At 39.1% G+C, this 22,723-nt stretch overlaps 1 protein-coding gene across 1 annotated transcript; it reads left to right on the top strand.

Annotated features, from left to right (window-relative positions):
- The first annotated feature begins 455 nt into the window (after window positions 1-455).
- slc38a2 (solute carrier family 38 member 2) lies at window positions 456-22,328 on the top strand. The gene is made up of 16 exons (XM_038780135.1): window positions 456-790; window positions 1,675-1,936; window positions 2,219-2,300; window positions 2,424-2,539; window positions 5,333-5,406; window positions 5,506-5,598; window positions 5,760-5,841; window positions 9,836-9,918; window positions 10,528-10,586; window positions 12,160-12,360; window positions 12,605-12,684; window positions 13,459-13,559; window positions 14,226-14,350; window positions 15,242-15,386; window positions 15,504-15,601; window positions 19,632-22,328. Exons 2-16 carry the CDS (start codon window positions 1,818-1,820, stop codon window positions 19,731-19,733), a joined length of 1,560 nt encoding a protein of 519 aa, XP_038636063.1. The 5' UTR covers window positions 456-790; window positions 1,675-1,817; the 3' UTR covers window positions 19,734-22,328.
- Window positions 22,329-22,723: the final 395 nt, after the last annotated feature.

Genomic DNA, 22,723 nt, shown 5'->3' with positions numbered 1-22,723 from the left:
TTACTGTAACAGAAATAATCTGTCTCCATTCATTTAAACGGGTGATTGCTCCCACCCCCCGAATCCCCACGTTAACCCTGTTTCGATAGACTTCCTGCCATAGCTTCTAAGAACGTATTTTTGATGTTGGGGGTTTAAGGAGTGGTTTTGATTCTGATGTTAATGTGAATAAATTAACGTATCGCGGCAGGAAATACAGAAAATTCGTAAGAAAGATTTCTATAATCCTACTCTTCCCCCCCTTCCCGAAAAAGTCACCTCTGCAATCACTAAAATACGATGTGAATCCGTGTAAACGTTTAATACTGATCATTGTAAGGTTTTGTTTACAAACACTAAATTCTATATCTTCCATTTACAATTGGGGGGGCGAGGTTTATTCTCACTGACGAATGGTATCCAGTCCCAGCGCCAAGCCCCTCCTCGCCAACTGCTTCTTATATGAGTCTGAAAGATCTGCTTTTTATTCCAGATGAGATACACGCGGGAGTAACATAGATTCAGTAACTGTGCTGTGGATTATTCGGATATTACCTCAATCCATTAATGTACAGTCCTCAAAAATAAATATACGTACATATATATTTCAACTGGAACGAGGTTCAAACCAGGCAGCTTGAGAATTAACCGTTTGAAAACAACCTCCGCGACTTGAAATAAATCGACTCTGTTAATTGCAGGCTTTCTGTTTTACTCTGATACTTTGGATCCAAAATTGAGATTTCATATATCCACCTTAATTGTAAATAAAGGAGCAAAGAGCCAGATCGAGAAGGTCATCGTCTGGGAGGTGAGATGCGTTCGAGCTATTGTCTATATTGTAACGATTAGATTAAATGTATTATCGTAGGATGATTTGATACAGTGCTAAACAATGTTACCTTTAAGCTCTTTATCTAACATGGATTTGGATTTTATTACTGGCGGTATTAGATCTATCTATTTATCTATATATATTTACATTAGCATGATGTGAGGATGTTTAATGCGGATCCTCAAAGGGGATGATGCAATAACAAGGCAATGTTGCCCATTCATTCCCTGAAACAGCTTAACGATCAGGGTTTTTTAGGGTGTGTTTCGAAGGATATTTTCGTTTTATACGGAGGAATGTGATTTTATTTCGGTCCTGTGTATTTCGACTTTGTTTCCCCGAGTGAATTGGCGCTTTAATCAACCGTGCGGAAAGGAATTGTGTTCGTCTCAATGTTGTCGGCTGATGAGTCAGTGAAACGCCACCCACCCCTCCAGGTGGGATTAGCAGAGCGTTCATCAGCGCGAAGCAGATACAACATTGTTTTGATCGTGGTATGGTTTTCTCCCACGTTAGATGTGCCTAATCTCACAGCAGAAAGATTAAAATATAGATATTTAAAGGTTAGCTGCGAATGTGGAACTAATTTATCAGAACCGATTTGGGAGATTGCAGCATGATATTTGTCAATTAAGTCGACCTAAATGTCAATACATTGTACTGATATCGGTTTGAATGTATTCAGGTTTTTTTTGGTGTCGCTGCTGTTGTGTTTATGGTGTGTTACTTGTTTAGCATACCAGCACAATGCCACTCGTTCAGTATTTTTCCATTCGAGGTTGCGGGGTGACGTGTGGAGAGACAATGAAGGAGGTGATTCTGTCGGTTACTTGGTTATTGATGTTGCTCTATTTCCTTAGGGGGCCACACGGACAAAACACAGGCAAAGAAAAGAGGCAAATCTCTGGGGGGAAAGGGACAGGATTCCCAGCAGCAGCAGCAACAAGAGGAGAAGAACTCAGTACAAAATTAGCAGTGTTCCAGAAAATCCGCTGGCGATACCATGACTATAACGGAGATGAACAAATTTAACATCAGCCCTGATGACGACAGCAGCAGCACTAACAGTAATGAATACCATTACCCAGAAAATGCAACCACTAAAAAGGTTCCCATCAGTAGGTAAGGGATGGCTTTTACTCTCTCAAAATGAGAAATGTCAAGTTGAATTTTATAAAATGCTGCTGTCGATTATACTTAATGGAACATTATTTGCAACACCAACTATTTTATACCATCTGTACTGCATTGAAATGGATAGCCCATCACATGGTGTAATGAATAATTCAAATCTCTTAACTCGTGATTTGATGCATTAAAAATTAATGATTTACATTTAATGTAAGAGTACCAGCAAATCAGTTTTGTATAATACCACAATTTTATTTTATTTTTCCTTTCCAGTCAGTATGTTGATATCGATGCAGAAAGCCAGAATTTTCTGCCAAATTTATACTATGGCAAAAAGAAATTTGAAGAAGAATATGTAAGTGTTCCATGTTTTGTTTATCATTCCCTTCAAGTGTCGGGAATATTACATACCCTGAAAACCTGCTGCTGCAGAGCAGCTGTGACTCTGGTAACCTGTTTGTTTATCCCCTTTCTCCAGAGAGCTGGCAATACCTCATTTGGAATTTCTGCATTTAATCTCAGCAATGCGATCATGGGCAGCGGAATTCTCGGACTGGCATATGCCATGGCTAACACTGGAATCGCACTTTTTGTGTAAGTGTTTGAAATACGACAAAACAAAAAGCACGTGCTTTGTAAGATGCAGTTCTTAACCTGCTGACACTGCAGTGCAGCACTGACTGCAGCAGAACCTAATGCGGTCCTTTATTGTATGCCTTACCTCCTGGTTAATCACATGCCCGGGGGAGGAGAACACTACCAGAACTTTAAAATCATGAGATTTCAATATACAACAACCGTTGGCATTTGGATTGACATTTAAACTACGATTGCAGACATGTACACTGGCAGCAACAATCCAGTGTTGCATACAAGAATGCGAGGTCTGGTAAATTAAGTGCTGGTAGCTTGATACAAATAGGAAAAGCAATACAGATAATAGCTGTTCCTAGTGAATTAGTAATTTAATATATAGATTTTTAATAAGTGGGAAAGTTGAGGCATGATTTTCCTCTTGTCATTGTCCCTGTGTTTTATTGTAGCTTTAATATTTTAAATCATCCAGAAATATTATTTTAACTGTTATAAATTAACCAAGATAACAATGAGTAATGGATACATCTGTATATGTTGGGATGAGTGGACGAAAGAAGCATGGAACAGTTCAGACTTGGTTGCTGGTTCAATGAGTTCAAGATTAGTCATTTATAAATAGAACTCGAGATGGCTTCCTTCTGTTCTTATCAGTTACTCATTAAATGTAACCTTGAATAATTGTGCAAGAAGGCCTGGGAGACGTTGACATGTTTCCTTGAGGGGAGGAGGGGGTGTGGGCAGGGGGTGTTTACAAACAAAGCATTTAAAAGTGACCAGTTAGATTCAATTGAATTAATTAATTAGTAGAATCATATTTTAAGCCTGTCTAAGAAGGTCAGACTTGTGATAAATACTGTAATTGTCTTAATGGTCATACAGTGGATTATGTTGTAGAAATAGATTAATCATGTGATTGCAGTTAGCCAAATGTAACATGGGAAAATATGCAGGCTACGGTGTAACAAACCAATTATTTATTTGACGTCTTTCTAAGGAATGGACATAAATTAAATATGTGTTAAGTAGTATTAACAAGGGAAAGTGTTTAGTGGGCCCTTTATATATTAAATGTTTAACCAAGGGGCATTTAAAATATTTGGCCTCAAGTGAATCATTTTAATAAGGGTGTGTTTCTTTGAATCAACAAAGTAAACAATAGAGCCCCTACACTTCTTGTTTCAGATAAATGATCTTGTGACCATCTCAATGAATGAGGATCAAATCTTTATCCCAGTGAGATTAGTCATGTCCCTTTAACAGTAGAAGCTTTAATTATCAACATAGTGATTCATCAATGAGAATACCAACATATTCTTAACTGTGAAGTGCATCTGAGTTCAAATAAATATTTTTAAAAACCAAATATGTTTAATGGTACTGCTGTTGTAGTGTGCAAAGATACAGTTAATTGACATTTGCATGGGAAGAGTGGAGAAAAAGAACACAGAATAGCTCAGACTTGATTGCTTGTTCAATGCATTCAGGGCAATTGGAGGTACTATTTCTGAAATATAAGGAGGATTGTTGTAAGAAAGTAACTTCCTAGATTTAATTAGATGTACATAGTCATTTTCATGCTGTTTAAATCTGAATGTTTCATTAAAAGAGCAACTGCCTTTTAAGGATATCTAAACTCCTTATTGATCTGCTTATTTTGAAATGCAACCCAGACAAAGCAACTGAAAAGGTTTAATGTGAATGTGTATCTTTAAAATGGAGTTAGAAAACAGGAAGAGAAGTGTCCAGTATTTCATGCCTCTTTGTGCTGGCTTAATAATATCATGAATGATCATAAGATTTGCTAAAGCCCTGCAAAGGTTTGAACAAAGGAGTGAGTTCAATCTTGGTATGTAGCACATAGTTGTCATGCCATTGGGGAAGAAAAAACACATGAGACATTGGCCACAAAGACAATGGATTACACTTCATCCCAAAAGGAGCTATTTATAGTTTGAGTGTAGTATCAGTTGATTCACATTAGCCGTTACTCTGAAAATTTGATCTTCTCTGGATGAGAGCAGGCCATATTTTAAATGTCATATAGAAAGAAAAGATTGTGAGGAAGTGCCCCCTGGTATGTGAAACTCATTTCTGCACCTAGTAAGGAAGCCATAATGCTGAAACCTATGAAATCAAATAGAGACACATTTCTAATATTAGATTCATTGGTAAAGGTTGCAGTTAATTCTGCTTTACAAGATATTCTATTCTTAATCGGCAGTTTAATAATGATTAATATTATCAAGACCGCATGTTTTCAATCCAAATACAAACCATTAACATTTTAAAATTAATTTTGTGGATGCCAAACAGTTTTCAAATTGGCTAACTAATTTTTCTTTCAAGCGAAATAATGAAAAATTGATTACAGTCACTTTATTTCACTACATTTAAAGACGTGTTTGTTAATGCTACAGTCAGTTAATTTGATTTTAATGTAAATTCAATTCCACATACTACTTAAGGAGGATTCAGCCTGCTGTTTTTGATTCATTGCAAGACATCATATTTTAAAATAGGGCACTGCTGAAAAAATAAATATAATATCAAAGCTTTTCATCTTGCACTTATCAGGTGCAGTGCAAGGTAAAACAACAATAAAGAGGACAACAATTCATACTGCATGGAAAGAGAGTGCTGATTGATTGGCAAGTGGACTCTGATTGGTAGAGACTTTGCCATGGAGAATACAGAGAACAGTTATCTTAACTGGCAGTCTTTTGTTTCAAATATAATCAATAATAATTGTATTAATATTTTCATTACAATGTGTCTTTCTTCTTTTTCCAGGATCCTTTTGAGTGCTGTAGCAATATTTTCATTATATTCTATACATCTTTTGTTGAAGACTGCAAAAGAAGGAGGTAATGAATAAGCCCTTTGCTTAAATGACCAAAAATCTACCAATTTCTACTAAATATTTCCTATGCAATGATTTATTACACCGTTTTGTTTTATTCTAGGTTCGCTGGTCTATGAACAGCTGGGACACAAAGCATTTGGGCTGCCTGGGAAATTGGCAGCATCTATTTCAATTACGATGCAGAACTTCGGAGGTAAAATTCTACTTGCCTCCCTAAAATTGCATTTTATTCATTTAACAGGACAACCTCCTCTCTAATGTCTTACTTATTCCAGCATGAACACGTTTAGACTAAATACCATAGCGTAGAGAGTCTATAATTTTTTTTTTGTTTTCTCCTCCTTTTGACTGCAGCTACATCAAGCTACCTCTACATAGTGAAATACGAGTTGCCAATAGTCATTCAAGCTTTCCTGGGACTTGAGGAAAATACTGGGTATGTTGAATCAGTTGCTGAATAATATTAGGCACATCTTGGCAAATACATCTATATATTTCAGTACTTTTCCAGAAATATTAATCTTTTCAATAACTCCCTTGCTTACTAATAATTGCTACTCGAGTTAAAGGTCTTAAAACGCTTAATTAGATGAAGAATGTAGACTTGGATTTAAGGTGACAGCATTCTGGTTTCATCAGAATCTAGCTCAGAATCTTGCTTTGTATCAGTTTTTTGGGTAAGTAGAATGCTTCATTTGACTCAAAATATCTTGATACCGCAAATTTTGGTAGCTGTCATTAGTTTAATAATGCTACTTACTGATTATCATAGAATTTACAGTGCAGAAGGAGGCCACTCGGCCCATCGAGTCTGCACCGGCTCTTGGAAAGAGCACCCTACCCGAGGTCAACACCTCCACCCTATCCCCATAACCCAGTAACCCCACCTAACACTAAGGGCAATTTTGGACACTAAGGGCAATTTATCATGGCCAATCCACCTAACCTGCGCATCTTTGGACTGTGCGAAGAAACCGGAGCACCCGGAGGAAACCCACGCACACACGGGGAGGATGTGCAGACTCCGCACAGACAGTGACCCAAGCCAGGAATCGAACCTGGGACCCTGGAGCTGTGAAGCAATTGTGCTATCCACAATGCTACCGTGCTGCCCAATGCTTTGTGAAAGGTTAATTTTCATTGGTGTCTGAGGATATCCAGCCACTGCCGAATGTAATATGGTGCCACCTTTCTGTGTTTCTACTGTGATAGCCAGGCGGTGAAGGATAAACTGGAGCATAATCTTTAGTGTGTATATATATATATATATATATGCATTTTTGAGTACATTCTCAATCCCCAGATAATTCCAACCTCACGATTACAATTAAACACTCAATTAATATACAATTAAGATTTTTAGTTCCTATCCAAAACTTTGTTAGCCAAAACACAATCCAAGTAGAACAGTAAGAGGGCATGACATGTTCCTATAATAGATTGCATGTAGGGTGCCACAGGCCACTGATTTATCTTGACCATGCTGTCGAAGGTAAGTATGGAGCAGTGGGGTTTTTGTGCTCCTGGCATGCATATCCCTCCTCCCCAGTGAAATCTGAGGTCAATACACAGCCACTGGCGCCAAGCATGTGTAGTTACTTTAAAGTCACACTTGTGATTATTACCTCTACTAGCCTAATCATGTCCAAGTGAGAAACACTTGGGTTTGATTGAAATGCTCTGTTAGTTAGTCAGCTTCCGTGAAAAGAACAGGCAGGTTGGATAACATCTATGGCACCCAAGTGAGGTTGTTTCAAGATTGTCGTGAAATCAATCACAGAAAGTAAACAGATTAAATTCAGACCACAGATCACATTGATAGCTTGGATTTTTTTCAGTTAAAAGTAAGGGTGAGGCTAGCAACACAATGATCAAAATGAAAATCAGGCAGCAACGTCCGATGATTGTACATATTCAATTAAAGATGGAAATTGGGTCCATGTTGCTCTGCTCCTCCAAAAGCTTTGCTATGACAATATCTTACAAAATGAATTACATTTTTGTTTCACTTTTTTTTCTGTCTCTTCAAACCCTCTCTCTCATTATTTCCCTTGTTTTATATGTTTTAACATTTAAGTAACTATTCCAACATGCACCATCTGTTTCAAGCTACTCAGTCCTCTGTAACAGATTTTTAGCCTGGTTAAGCAGATAAATAGTTTCTTGCCCTGTTCACACAGATCACATGTAGTGGGTGCTATGCTAAAATGTCTTTCTAATCATTGTAAGTTCTGATGCAAAACCCCACATTAAGTCTATGGGCATGTGTAATGAATGGCTGGTGCCGCTAGTTCACCACTAACTGGAAAACTCAACTCACTCTATTGCCAAACTGGAAGTTATTCTGCAATGCAGATATATAATGTAACTCATAAGAACTAGGAGCAAGAGTAGGCCATCTGGCTTTTTGAGCCTGCTCTGCCATTCAATGAGAACATTACTGATCTTTTGTGGACTCAGCTCCACTTTCCCGCCCAAACACCAAAACTCTTTATTCCTTTATTCTTTAAAAAACTATCTATCTTTATCTTGAAAACATTTAATGAAGGAGCCTCAACTGCTTCACTGGGCAGAGAATCCCATAGATTCACAACCCTTTGGGTGAAGAGTTCCTCTTAAGCTCAGTCCTAAATCTGCTTCCCCTTATTTTGAGGTTATGCCCCCGAGTTCTACTTTCACCCACCAGTGGAAACAACCTCCTCGCATCTATCCTGTCTATTCCCTTCATAATTTTATATGGTTCTACAACCATATAAAACCCCTGCATCCTTCTAAATTCCAACGAGTACAGTCCCAGTCTACTCAACCACTCCTCGTAATCCAACCCAAATTAAATTTCAAATACACAATCATGGGAAGCTTGTGAATGTGTTATGGAGCAACGTAATGGAAAAAGACAACAGTGATTGGGAAATCACATTAAAATGTGTACATTTATCTTTCCTGGCTTTTCAACAATTATTGTTATTTGGTATGTTCTAATTACTTTTAGAATAGATAATGTAATATTTGAATCAAAAACAGTAAACACTGGACAATCTCAGTAGGTCTGACATCATCTGTGGAGAGAGAAGGGAGCTAACTTTTCAAGTCTGGCTGACTCTTGTCAAAGCTTTGACAAAGAGTCATCAAGATTCAAAACATTAGCTCTGCCCTTTCTCCACCGATGCAGTCACACCTGCTGAGATTGTCCAGTATTTTCTGTTTTTCTTTCAGATTCCAGCATCCGCATTAATTTGCTGTTATCTTTATGTAACATTAGCACTTTGGCTCATGTTTAGCTTTCGGCTGACCGTTGTAAATGCTTTTATAAAACATGGGTGCCTTCTAACAGTAAAGAGTGGCACTGCAAATTTTACTAAATAGATTACTTTTGCACTTTGTTCTTAATGTAACAAAAATTAATTATATGATGACATGTTTCTGTCCCTATCCACTTATAATTAAATAACTCCTGCAAATAAATATTTGATCCATTTTTGGGTCATTTGATGTACCATGCCACAATAACAATGCCAAATCAATTGATGTAAAGCTTGCATGAGCAAGTATGCATGAATATGTATGATGTTGGAGGCTAAATGAACTGATGCATAATCCATGGTTACCTGGCCATATGCTAATTATCAAAATATCAGTCAATGTTCCATTTGTTTCAAGTCATAAGGGTGGCATTAGGAACAATAGGTTGGCAATGCCACCGGTTATTACAATCTCCCCTTCTCCGTGAAAGAGGGCACCATTAATTATGATGAGGCACTTCATCAATTAAAAATGCTTGGCAGCAAAATAACAAATTGGAACCTCTAATCCTGGACCAGGAAGGCTCAGATACCACAAAGTCACCTAGCTGCCTGGCAACGATTAGAAGTCAGCCTGTGCCAAGAGTAAAAGTAATTTCTGATTTAAAAAAAATAAATATGTTTGTGCAAGCGGTTAAATGAGTTTTGGTCACAATTTTTGATATTAAGCCAAATACTTGTAAATTTTAGTTATTTATCTTTCCATTTTAAAAAATGCAGTGGAGGCTTTCAACTGTATTAGGAATGGCTGCAACATGTTTTCCCTTTTTGTTCCACCTGGTCGCGGGTGTCACCTGGCTAATGAGTGTTTTGGACTGGTATTACCTCGTTCCATTTTCATGTTTGTTTTGGAGTAAGCTGACAAACTGGTTCTAACCGGTTCCAACTTCAGTGTTTCACTATACATTCCCTTGGCTGGAAGGAGTGAGAAAACAGATCACAGTTGCATCGCAATAACGTTGAATTTAAACTGCAAAAGCTACTCTGACGTCAAAGCTTTAAACCATATTTCAAAATTACGGAATGTACTGCACCTTTAAGGATGATGTAGAATGTTAAAATGACAATGTTAGGAAAGTTCAGTCATTCTATTCAAAACAATACTAATTTGTTCATTTTCTTTTGCAGGCATTGGTACCTGAATGGTGACTACTTGGTCCTTATGGTGTCTTTCATCATAATTTTTCCTTTGTCTCTTCTGAAGAACTTGGGTGAGCAATTTACACTGCAATTTTGTCACCAATAAGAGAATAAAAGCCTTGATTTATGGCAGTCATTACTTTTGGAGCGGACGGTCTGGGATTTATGTAGTTTGTCTAGAAATTTCCAAAATCGTAATCTTGGCACCAAAGATCGGGAATTCATACTTTATTCATTTACATCTGCATGATAGGAATGCACAAGTTAGTTAGTAATAGTATTGAGACTGTGACTGAACTTTAGCCTTCAGCAAAGCAAATGACAGAACTCAAATCATGTGTGTCAGACCTCGCCCTATCTGCACTCGGGTTTCAATTTGAATATTGCATACCTCAGCACAGTGTTATTGTACATTAACTCGAGGGGCGATGTTAATAATCAGTTGATCTCTCCTGGCATGTTTTATCTGTTCACCATTGGGGGGAAATATTTGAATAGCAACTTTACTGAAGAGAAATCAGAGAGAATGTCTTTGTGTGTGGCAAAATTATAAATCATTCGAAAAATATATTTCTAATTTTGCTACACTAATTATGCACAAGTATTAAATCATTCATTAGAGAACAGTTGAAAGATATTGCTGACTCCCAGTCATCACAATCTTTTGTCTTATTTTACAGGTTACCTGGGCTATACCAGTGGGCTGTCCCTTCTTTGCATGCTTTTCTTCCTAATAGTTGTAAGTATGAGATTGGCTTTATAATGTTGGAAATGATAAAGCAAACTGAGTAAAATATTGAATGCCAGAGTCAGTCTTGCAGAGGGTCTCTTGTGTTTCATTTTTTTTTCAACTATTGCTAAGTTGCATTGTGTTTGTTTAATTCAGAGACAATTGAAAAGTAGTTTTAGTTCATAATTTCCCCGACATTACACAGACTCCTGCCCACTACTCCTAAAATGATAACTCTTGCAAAGGCCTTGGACACAATCCTTTGGCCTCACCGCGCCCGACTCGGGATGCGTAGAGGCCGGTAAGTCTTGCGAGAGGCCTCATGTGAGATTTACCAGTCTCGTCAACGTTGCAATCTGGGTCCTGACCTCTATGCATATTCAAGTGAGCAGTTAGTGTCACTTGAATGTGCCTAGGCTGAATCTACCCAGCCCACGAGACAAAACAACCTCCCCTCGGACACCGCGAGCGGGCACTGTTTAGCACTGGTTTCCACAAACGTGGACCAGGCGTACTGATATTTGGAGGGTGGGGATGGTCTGCTAGGTGATCGGTAGTTCCTGGTGGTCGGGCCCTGAGCAGTGTGGTACCCTAGCATCCTTGGGCACCATGGCACTGCCAGCCTAACACACTGGCAGTGTCATAATGCCAATGCTCAGTATTGGGCACCGGGGATACTCTGCCCTTATGAGGTGAGGTGAAGGCGGGCTCAATGACTCCTTTATTGGTGAGTTGGGGCATTGGGGGGAGTCCCAAGGCCACAATGGAGGATCTAGAGATTGGGGTGTAAGCAGGAAATGGGACTAAGTGCGGCTTTGGCAGGACATTCCTCGTCGAGGCCCAGAAATGAAGCAGAGTCCTGTTTAAGAGCGGGATCAGAAACACCCGGCTTAACACGATCAACACGGGACTCATTTCCGGTAAATCACACCCCTTGCATCCTTCTTATATCATGTCCAAGTGAGTTTTTATATCTCGAAACGGTGATTATCACAGGCTTATTCTATTTGGAGGGAATCAAAGGTGAGTCCCAGAATGACCTATGCTGAAATGGGACAACCCTGGGGTTTCTTCACCTGGGGTGAACTAATGCAGCACAGACAAATATTGAACCAGGGATCTCATGTCCTGAACATCTGACTACTTGAGTAGGTGGTGTTCTTTTACAAAACCCTGGGGAAGCCCCTCCATTACTAAATATTCAGGGGAGTAAAGGTGGATAGGCAGTCACTCAATCTGTCTAATGTTCTCAGAATGATTACATGGACCTCAGATGTTACTGCATTCTGTCTCGAGACAGTGAATAACACTGGGTCATTCCCCTCCAGTGGGTGTTCCCCTCCAGTACCTTACACAAATGTCCACTCTTCATGCATGAACCTGGATAATGAGGAACAGGCGCTGCTGTAAAAGGGACAGTTGAGCCTATTCTGTTCTCTGGGCAGAAAAATAAAAATAGCTTTCTGAAATCGAAGTATCTTTTAGCCGAAAGTAAATGTGTTTTCTGTTAATCACCATTCTGCATTATAATCATTCATTTGTAGCCTTTTAACTCTTAATCTCACTTTATAAAAACCTGCAGGTGATTCACAAGAGCGCTCATATCCCTTGTCCATTGCCTGACCTGGAACAAGATCTAGAGAATGTTACCTTGAATGCCACCATAATGGCGACTGCCACGGCTGCATATAAAACAGTTACAAGTGGATCCGAGCCCACTATAATGTATAATACAACAGATGAAGACATCTGCAAGCCAAAATATTTTATCTTCAATTCACAGGCATGTATGAACTAAACACATAATGTGCACTTTCACACTTATTGAAAAGATCGTGATATTATTGTACACCGATTTAAGACATGATATTTGTATGTAGTTTGATAATATTAAACATGATATTTCACAATGCAACCACCACTAAGTGGAGCAAAACATCCATAATATCTGCTATTGAAATTATGTTGAGTATTTTCTATTTTTATTGATGTGTGATTGACCCATCCATTCTCCTTTTATTTTGCAGACTGTCTATGCTGTGCCAATTCTGACATTTGCATTTGTGTGTCATCCAGCTGTACTCCCCATCTATGAAGAACTTAAAGAGTAAGGCATTATTTTATATTGTTGCTCCAGTCTAGGATTAGAGATCTCTTTCTGGGTTAAATAGAAGTGTCCTCCATTAAACAAGTTGGGGATGGTTCTGATTCAGTTCCCAGGCTGCATAGATTTGCAGATTTAATTTTAATTAAAAAAAAAAATAATCTTTATTGTCACAAGTAGGCTTACATTAACACTGCAATGAACTTACTGTGAAAAGTCCCAAGTCGTCACATTCCGGCACCTGTTCGGGTACACGGAGGGAGAATTCAGAATGGCCAAATTAACAAATGTCCATAGTTTTGGAGAAATGGGCACTGACTAAAAGAGACCTCTGGTATATGGACCTGGTGAAGAGAATTGAGAATTCTCAACAGGGCTCTTCAGAAGATGACATTGAAATACATCCCAGGGGCAAATTAGAAAAAACTGTTGTCTGTGTTTGGCATGTGTTGCACCGAAGCTTGCAATATCTGATTCTAACACTGGGTTCCCAGAGAGAAAAAAACATTCTGTTCTTAGCATTCTTAACACAATCCACACTAGCATTTGCCAAAAAATTAATACTTCTTGTTGATTTCCTAGACAAGATATTCAGTGTCACATTTCGAAGCAGTAGCTAGAAGTGCATGATCATTTACAAATGAGTTATTATAATCGACTTCAGTGAATCCAGTAATTTCAGCTTTCTGCTAAAATGAATATTTGTACTCTGTCAGGGGTTAATGCACCTTCTGAAGTGAATGAATCAATCAAAGCAACATTTTCTTTCCCTTTCAGCCGGTCCCGCAAGAAAATGCAGAGAGTGTCAAATGTTTCATTTCTCTTTATATTTGTTATGTACCTGTTGGCTGCTCTCTTTGGCTACCTGACGTTCAATGGTAAGTTCTACATAACATTCTCTACCCTTTTTACTCTGATGTATAAAATTTAGCAATTACATGTTTTTTTGTAAGAGCTTCAACAAATGTTCACAAACATTTTATGCAATTTAAAGCTACATACATTAATTTCGGCTGAAGTAAACTTTTGGGATGGCTTTTTATGCATTTTTCTGAGTTGTTGCCTGTTTTACGAGCAACTTAAGATACTCCAGTAAATGTAGGACCGGGGCAGCCTGGTTGTCGTACAGTTTAATCCAAAGTGGTGGTTCTAATAATGTTAAAGAGCCAAGGAATCAGTGAAATAGGTTTTAAAATTAAATAAATGTGCTGACAGTTCAAGGTTTAGTTATATGACTTATAGCGTAGGTCTCTGAGCTCACAGCATTTGCTGATCTGATAATGGTAACTTGGCTATTCATTATAAATGATCAAATAACCATTACGAGGCAGGAATTGACAAATTAGAGTCAAAACATTAAACGCCAGTTTTCAGAGCCAGTCGCAAAACAATTGCTGTTAATTAGATGAGATCGACATTTAACAAAATAAATGACTGGAAATGTTTCTGAATTGACCCTGAGGCATTTTCTTTCACTGCACATTTCAAAACAAAAGTAAATCAAACTTTAAAATGAAAACTAATGATCTGAATCCTTTTTGCAGGAAACGTTGAGCCAGAATTGCTTCACACTTATTCAAAAGTGTATCGATTTGACATTGTCCTCCTTATTGTCCGTCTGGCTGTGCTCGTTGCTGTCATGCTGACAGTTCCAGTTGTTCTCTTTCCAGTAAGTATAATCGGTGAAAATAAACCTTCTCTTCAATATAGCCTAGTGCTTTCAGTTGTTTCTGCCACTAAAATTGGGCTCCTGATTCAAGTTCACAGCACATATATTTTTAACATAGATTTTTTTAAACCATTCCGGTTACGTCTTTGTGGGACATTGAGGTTAGGCAATATTGTATCTCATTCAATTGGGAAAAGATTCAGTTCAAGTATTCTTGCTTTTGTGACTGTTACAACTGATGTCAGCATGTTATTGGCCAATATACCTCATCCAGTTTTTTTTTTTTCCTGCTCTTCTTTATTTAACAACTCTCTACCACTGTGAAATATCATGGGGATATAAAATTTTGCTTCAGAAGAGCAGTTTGTTCCAGTAACCAAAGCATCAAACCATAATCCTGATGAGGATAAAGTTGGATTGCCTCATGGTTTGAAGTGTTCTGCCCCACTAATGTGAATGGACCTCAACCTGAGCGCAGGAACACTTGCTGCATCAATGTGGTTTTTAAAAACCCGTTATCCTTATGGCTTTGAATGAGTCTCCAAATTTACTGTCAGAGTTTGGACAATGTGAAGCCCAGACCAAAATATCTAATATTCCCTATCTAGTCTTACTTGGAATCATTACTCTCATTAGAGCAGTAACTTTAATTCCCAGTATTGACAGACTTGAATCCATCCCCAGCTTATCCAATTGGATTGCCCTTGTCCTTATGCAGTTAATGTCAGGGCGAGAAATTAATAATGTTGCAGAAGTGATGTAACACCAGCTTTGACATAACTTGCACGTCACTTATTGGTGGCATAATATTTACTATTTTCACTTTTTGGTGCTTTGATATATGTTGTGTAAGATGAAGAATATTGAAGTGATGATAATCTTTTCCCACAGATTCGTACCTCTATTCAGCAGCTGCTATTTCCCAGTAAAGAATTTAGTTGGATGCGTCACACCATAATCACTACTGTGATTCTGGGTTCCATTAACTGTCTGGTGATATTTGTTCCTACCATTCGGGATATCTTTGGGTTCATAGGTAAGTAAATATATGAAACAAAATATGTCCTTTTAATGCCATTCACCTGCACTTTGGAAATGAACTGAGTTTTCATGTAGGTTCATCTGTTCTGGCTTTGTTCCCCATTTCGCCCAGGTTCCTCTGCTGCTGCTATGTTAATCTTCATACTACCTTCTGCATTTTACCTCAAACTTGTGAAGAAAGAGCCTATGAAGTCAATGCAGAAGATTGGGGTATGTACCAAATTGGATTTTGAAGTACATTGAGCAGTTGTGTTGATAATAGCAAACATCTGATAATTCCGTTCATATTTAAAGATAAGCAGATTCCTTGATAGATGACAATAAATTTCCGCTGTTCTATTTTACCATTGCATTTTAGCAGCGAGTAGTATGCCTTCTATAGGAAATGATAGTTGTTATATAATTCAAATGGTTGAGGGAAATAATACCACCTCAGATCTAAGGGAAAATGGAGTGAGGTGGGCATTGGGAGGCGGACCCATTACCACCCATTGTGCAGCCCTGACAAATTAAATTTTAGAGTTGAGAAATACCAAGGGGCAAAAAACATTAGTGGAAGTCATTTATAGACCCCCAAACTGCAGTGGTGATGTTGGGAATGGCATTAAACACAAAATTAGCGATGCATGTAATAAGGGAATATCGGTGATGATGGGTGATTTAAATCTTCTCATGGATTGGACAAATCAAATTAGCCACAGTACCGTAGAGGAGGAATTCCTGGAGTGTATATGGGATGTTTTTCTTGACAAATATGTGGAGGAGCCAACTGGAGAGCAGGCCACCTTAGACTGGGTACTGTGTAATGAGAAGGGAATCATTGCCTATCTAGCTGTGTGAGACCCCTTGAGGATGAGCGGCCATAACATGATAGAATTTTTTATCAAGGTGGAGAGTGAAGTAGTTGATTCAGAGACTAGGGTGCAGAATCTTAATAAAGGAAACTATGAAGATATGAGGCATGAGTTGGCCTTGATAGATTGGGGAGAGTTACTTAAAGGTAGGCAATGGCAAAGATTCAAGGAACGCATGGGGGAACTGCAGCAACTGTTCATCCCTGTCTGGCACAAAATCAAAATGGGTAAGAGGGGCAAACCATGGCTTACAAAGGAAATTAGAAATAGCATCCGATCCAAGGAAGAAGCATACGGATTGGCCAAGAAAAATACTAGGTCTGAGGATTGGGAGTGGTTTAGAATTCAACAAAGAAGGACAAAGGGATTGATTAAGATGGGGAAAGTACAGTACGAAAGAAACTTTGCAGGGAACATAAAGACTGACACTAAGGGCGGGATTCTCCGGAATCTGGTGGGCAGGACACACCGGCGCCAAAGAGTGGCGTGAACCACTCCGGCGTCGGGCCGCCTGGAAGGTGCGGAATCTCCGCACCTTCAGGGGCTAGGCCGGCGCAAGTTGGAACATGTGCGGGAGCACCAGCATGTTCTGCCGTGATCCCAGCGCATGCACAGGGGGGGTTCCTCTCCACGCCGGCCATGGCAGACTGTTACAGCGGCCGGCGCGGAGGGAAAGAGTGCCCCCAAGGTACAGGCCCGCCCGCAGATCGGTGGGCCCCGATCGTGAGCCAGGCCACCATGGGGAACCCCCCCCCCCAGGCCAGATACCCCCGCACCCCCCCCCCCCCCCCCTCCCCCCGAGGACTCCACAGGCCGTCCGCAGAGCCAGGTCCCGCTGGTAAGGACCTAGTTTGATTTACACCGGCGGGACTGGCCAAAATGGGCGGCCACTCGGACCATCACGGAGCGGAGAATCGCCGGGGGACCACTGCAAACGGTCCCCTACCGGCACAATGCGATTCCCGCCGCCTCTGAAAAACCGGTGCCGGATAATCCGGCAGCCAGCGGCGGGGCGGGATTCACGCCGCCCCACAGCGATTCTCCGGCCCGGCAGGGGGTCGGAGAATCTCGCCCTAAGAGTTTCTATAGATATGATAAGAGAAAGGGATAAGTAAAGAGAAATGTAGGCCCACTACAGACAGAAACAGGGGAATGCATAATAAGGAACAAAGAAATGGCTGAGGAATTGAATACATAGTTTGGTTCTGTCTTCACAACAGAGGACACAAATCAGATACTAGAAATGCTGGAGAATGAAAGGTTTAGTGAGAAGGAAGAACTGAGGGTGATCAATATTAGTAGAGAAATGTTGCCTGGGAAAATTGATGGGATTGAAGGCGGATAAATCCCCAGAATCTGCATCCCAGAGTGCTTAAGGAGGTGGCTCTGGAAATAGTAGATGAATTGGTGGTCATCTTCTAGGATTCTATAGACTCTGGAACAGTCCCTGCAGATTAGAGGGTGGCCCATGACACTCTAATATTCAGTAAGAAGTCTTACAACACCAGGTTAAAGTCCAACAGGTTTGATTCAAACACGAGCTTTCGGAGCGCAGCTCCTTCCTCAGGTGAATGGCGAGGTATGAGGAAGGAGCTGCGCTCCGAAAGCTCGTGTTTGAATCAAACCTGTTGGACTTTAACCTGGTGTTGTAAGACTTCTTACTGTGCTCACCCCAGTCCAACGCCGGCATCTCCACATCACTCTAATATTCAAAAAGGGAGGTAGAGACAGGGAATTACAGACCAGTAAGCCTAACATCGGTTGTGGGGAAAATTCTTGAATCCATTGTCAAGGACTTTACAGCGGAACATTTAGAAAGCAGTGGCAGGATCAGTCAGAGTCAGCATGGATTTATGAAGGGGAAATCATGCTCAATGAATCTGTTGGAATTTTTTAAAGATGTAACCAGTACAGTTGACAAGGGGCAGCCAGTTGATGTGGTATATTTGGACTTTCAGAAGGCATTTGACAAAGTTCCACATAAGAGATTATTGTGCAAAATTAAAGTGCATGGGATTGTGGGAAGTGTATTGAGGTGGATAGAAAACAGATTGGCAGAGAGGAAACAAAGAGTAGGAATTAATGGGTCCTTTTCAAATTGACAGGCAGTAACTAGTGTGGTGACGCAGGGATCGGTGCTAGGAGCCCAACTAATCACAATATATTTTAATGATTTGGATGAGGGAACAAAATGTAACATCTCAAAGTTTGCAGATAATACCAAGTTGGGTGGGAGGGTGAAGATGCAGGGATCCTACAGCATGATCTGGACAAGTTGGGTGAGTGGGCAAATAAATGGCAGATGCAGGATAATTTGGATAAGTGTGAGGTTATTCACTTTGAAAGCAAAAATAGGAAGGTAGATTACTACCTGAATGGTTGTAAATTGGGAGAGGGGAGTGTGCAGCGGGACCTGGGTGTCCTTGTGCATCATTCGCTGAAGGTAAGCATGCAGGTGCAGCAGGTGATAAAGAAGGCTAATGGTATGTTGGCCTTCATTGCGAGAGATTTCGAGTATTGAAGCAGGGATGTGTTGCTGCAATTATACAGGGCCTTGGTGAGGTCACACCTAGAATATTGTGTGCAGTTTTGGACTCCTTTTCTGAGGAAGGATGTTCTTGTTCTTGAGGGAGTGTAGCGAAGGTTTACCAGACTGATTCCAGGGATATTGGTACTGTCATATGAGGAGAGATTAACTAGGTTAGTATTGTTCTCGCTGCAGTTCAGAATAATGAGGGGGGATCTCATAGAGAGTTATAAAATTCTAACAGGACTAGACAGGGTGGATGCAGGGAAGATGCTCCCAATGAAGGGTGTCCAGAACCAGGGGTCACAGTCTGAGGATTATGGGTAAACTATTTCAGACATAGATGAGGAGACATTTCTTTACCCAAAGAGTGGTAAGCCTGTGGAATTCATTACCACAGGAAGTAGTTGATACTAAAACATTCAATATATTCAAGAGGCGGCTAGATATAGCACTTGGGGAGAAAACAGAATTTGGCTATTGAGTTGGATAATAAGCCATGGTCGTGATAAATGGTGGAGCAGGTTCGAAGGGCCAAAAGGCCTGCTCCTGCTCCTATCTTCTACGTATCTATGTATGTATCTCATATCTCTCTTCATTGTAAACAATAACCCTTTTTAAAGACTTCAGAATTAGGCAATGCAGCATACTAAATTAATCGTATAACGTCGAATGTTACACCCCACAGAAGAATTAAAGGGCCCATTTTTAACTTCATGCAAGTAGTTGGGTTTCGCTGAGTTAAAATCTTGACAGTGATGTCTTGTGAATCATTTCACACACATGCAAAACACCTTTATTTTAACTGCATAAATCATGTGAAAACAATGTACTAAATCTTTTTCTTTTTCTTTTCTAGGCATTAATTTTCCTTATCAGTGGCATATTTGTTATGGTTTCAAGCATGACACTCATCATTCTCGACTGGACCCACCATGCACCAGCGAGCGATGGTCACTAAGCTGCTAGAGAAGTAAACCACATACTCATCTGGAAGGAAAAAGGCATTCTATGAATCTTTCTCCCCAAGAACAACAACTGTATTTATTTCCCCCTTCAAAATTCCAAGAATTCAGGAAGGCAAACTTCACATTTGCTGTCTTCTTAGAAGATAGGAATTGTTTTCCAAAGAGTAGATTATATATCTTATAATCATTATTGAGTAATGTGGGACCCAAGCAGTAATAATACCATTCCTAGAGAATGGACTAATTGGTGTACAGTATGTATTTATAAGGCCACATGTTTGGCAGAACAAAATGTTACAGATCCTTAAAAAATTGACTTTTGTTTGTAATTACAGTATCTAAAGTCCCGTAGGTGTGCCTGAATAGTTCACTGTATATTGGTAGGTTAAAAAGTAGCACGTAAACATATAATAATATTTTTGACCTTTTTTAAAGAAAGGCTATTTGTGGACATTGACTTGACTAGTTCAATTTTGAGACAGTAATCTGAATTTTTAGTTGAGAGTTGTGTTTACTTCAGTTCAGAATGTAATGTTTTTTAAAAAACACATTGACAGATAAGGCACAGTAGATAGCTCTTCCTCTGAAACAGCCCGGCTTCCCTTACAGACATGCTATAACATCCCTTAATTGGCAAGAGCTTGAGGAGACAGTGTATGGAGTCAAGCATGGTACCATACCTTGCACACTAATTTAGCATGGTCAGAGTATTTCTGTGAAGCTGGGTTTTCTTGTTTAACAACGCTGTTTGTTACAGTGCTACAATGTGTATAATAAATATGAGAAAATTAGCATCTAGAAACTAAATTAACACAAACCAATTGAAATAGATTTTACACTTTTCAAATAACTTTTGTACCTTGTGTTCATCACAGTTGTGGCATTTAATCAGATCTGTAGTTATTTATTCCACTTCGTAAAAATTAGACCGTATTTTCTAAACTTCCTCCTTGTTGGCTGCAGTTGCTGGACATGCGATGTAAGTGGGAGAATGGTCCTTCCTTGTGGAGTGCCATTTTGTTTTCTGCTAATAAAATCAGTGGTACACTTTGTAGTACCTGTATTAAACCCTTTAAACAAAGTGAACTCGTGACAGTGTAGGAGCAGAAAAACATCACTACATTGTCCCTTCTATATCACATGTCTGAAACCAAACAGCAATTGTTGGGAGTTGAAATTGTGTGATTGTAATGAACAATATGGTACTTTTATCAACAACGAAAGCTAAAAAAAAAGGCACTACACCACTCACTTTTGGTCCCCTTGCATATCCCTTTGCCATCTGTTATCAGTATAAAAAAAGGTTGAAGATTTTAACATTGTCACTGATAATTGACACAAAGTAATGGGATATGGCAGCGGTGGAACTTAGAAAGAGGGACCTAAAATAGCAATTTAAGATTGCATTAAAAGTTATGTTATATTTCAGTATTTGCCTATCATCCCTTACTGATTTTCTGCCTCTTAGTGTTATCCTGCTGTCACCTGGTTACTTGAAAGAAAACTTACACATTGTGCTTCCTATGACAGTTAACTTGCTATGATGTGTTTTTTTTATTTGCTATTTGCCGGAATATTTATAGACCTGGAGGAAATCAGTATAATTTAACATATTTATGACTATGTAAATAAAAATGTACATAATCTTGGATAATGTGTACATATATTGTCAATATTTAAAAGGTATTATGGATCCATGAAGTCCTTATGAGAACAGTTAATGGGCCCTCATTTAAGTCAAATCAAAGCTGCAGCAATGGCTGTTTGAAGTACTTAGACTGACTACTGGTAGAAGGAACTCTGTTTCAGTGCTTTGTGCTTACTTTGTTTGATGTAACTTGTGTAACACAATGTCAAGTGCTAAAACAGTGTGATCATGCCAAACCGGTGAATGAACTGGCACAGTGTAGTTGTTTATAATGGGTAAATGAACGCTCGTAAGTTCTGGATTACTGGTTGCTGCTGTCAAATAGAACCTCAGTCGTTCAACCTTGAAACCATACCTGATTTGATGGAAAAGATTTGAGTAAATTGTGGATGCTGAAAATCTGTCATTTGAAGAGTTTACTGTTACAGAAAACTCAAACCATTGCCCCTTCTAAAAATGTGAAACAATTAATCAATTAACATGATAATTTTTAATTCCTTGGAAAAAAGTTACAAAATGCATAGAATGAACTGTTACGTACTACTGAAGTTCATGTTTTGAAGACAAACACCAGAACTTTAACAAAAGAGTTTGTGCATTGATATTGTATAAATCACCTTAAATATTTGTACCAGTGCAAGCATGCAGTGCAGAAAGCTTATGAAGCATGACTGCTGCCTTTAGCATATCCCTTTAATTAATGTGGGTAGAATGCCTTCATGTATGTTGCAGTTTTAGACACTAAGGCTATCCCTGACATTATGTAAAAGTCATCTTGTATGTATGATTCTATACCGTTAACTGTGAAAGGCTGACAATGTGAATGGAGGGATTTTGATTGTTAGCAAAGAGAGTCCATTATTGCCAATGCTACATTCGTGTTTCAATGAAACACTGACTGTACTGTATATATTGTAAATAAAGTTATACTCTGAAACAATTTTTCCATCTATGAGTTTTGATATTATTACAATTTCAGGTCTGCCGTGACTGCCTAATGATGTTAAGTCTCTTAGTCCCTTAAGTGTATTTTATGGTAGTTTCTAGTGTAACTTGATCCAGGGGTGTAAGAGCAGTGCCCATCATGTGACTTGAACCTGTGTCTTTCAAACAAGAGCTTCTTAGATTTGTTCAAAACCAGCCTACCAAACAATTATGTGTGATGCAGTAAAGTGAATGATGTAGCTTAATGAATTGCAACATACAACAATAGTTATGATCAATTTCACTCATTTCCATCAACATATATTTCACATTATAATCTAAAATAGTGAGGACACTAGACTTTACAGCACAATAACATGTTGGGCAATGAAACATCAGTCCAGGAGTGGG

This window comes from Scyliorhinus canicula, chromosome 20, assembly GCF_902713615.1.
Source record: "Scyliorhinus canicula chromosome 20, sScyCan1.1, whole genome shotgun sequence".
Taxonomy (NCBI): Eukaryota; Metazoa; Chordata; class Chondrichthyes; order Carcharhiniformes; family Scyliorhinidae; genus Scyliorhinus; species Scyliorhinus canicula.
The sequence above is the reverse complement of the archived record's forward strand: the minus strand, read 5'-3'. Positions and strand labels throughout refer to the sequence as shown.

Bases quoted from the DNA above. Each gene is read 5' to 3' on its own strand.
- slc38a2 (XM_038780135.1), top strand. From the start codon at position 1,818: ATGACTATAACGGAGATGAACAAATTTAACATCAGCCCTGATGACGAC. The intron at 9,919-10,527 runs GTGAGCAATTTA...CTTATTTTACAG, and splicing joins GTCTCTTCTGAAGAACTTGG to GTTACCTGGGCTATACCAGT. The intron at 12,685-13,458 runs GTAAGGCATTAT...TTTCCCTTTCAG, and splicing joins ATCTATGAAGAACTTAAAGA to CCGGTCCCGCAAGAAAATGC.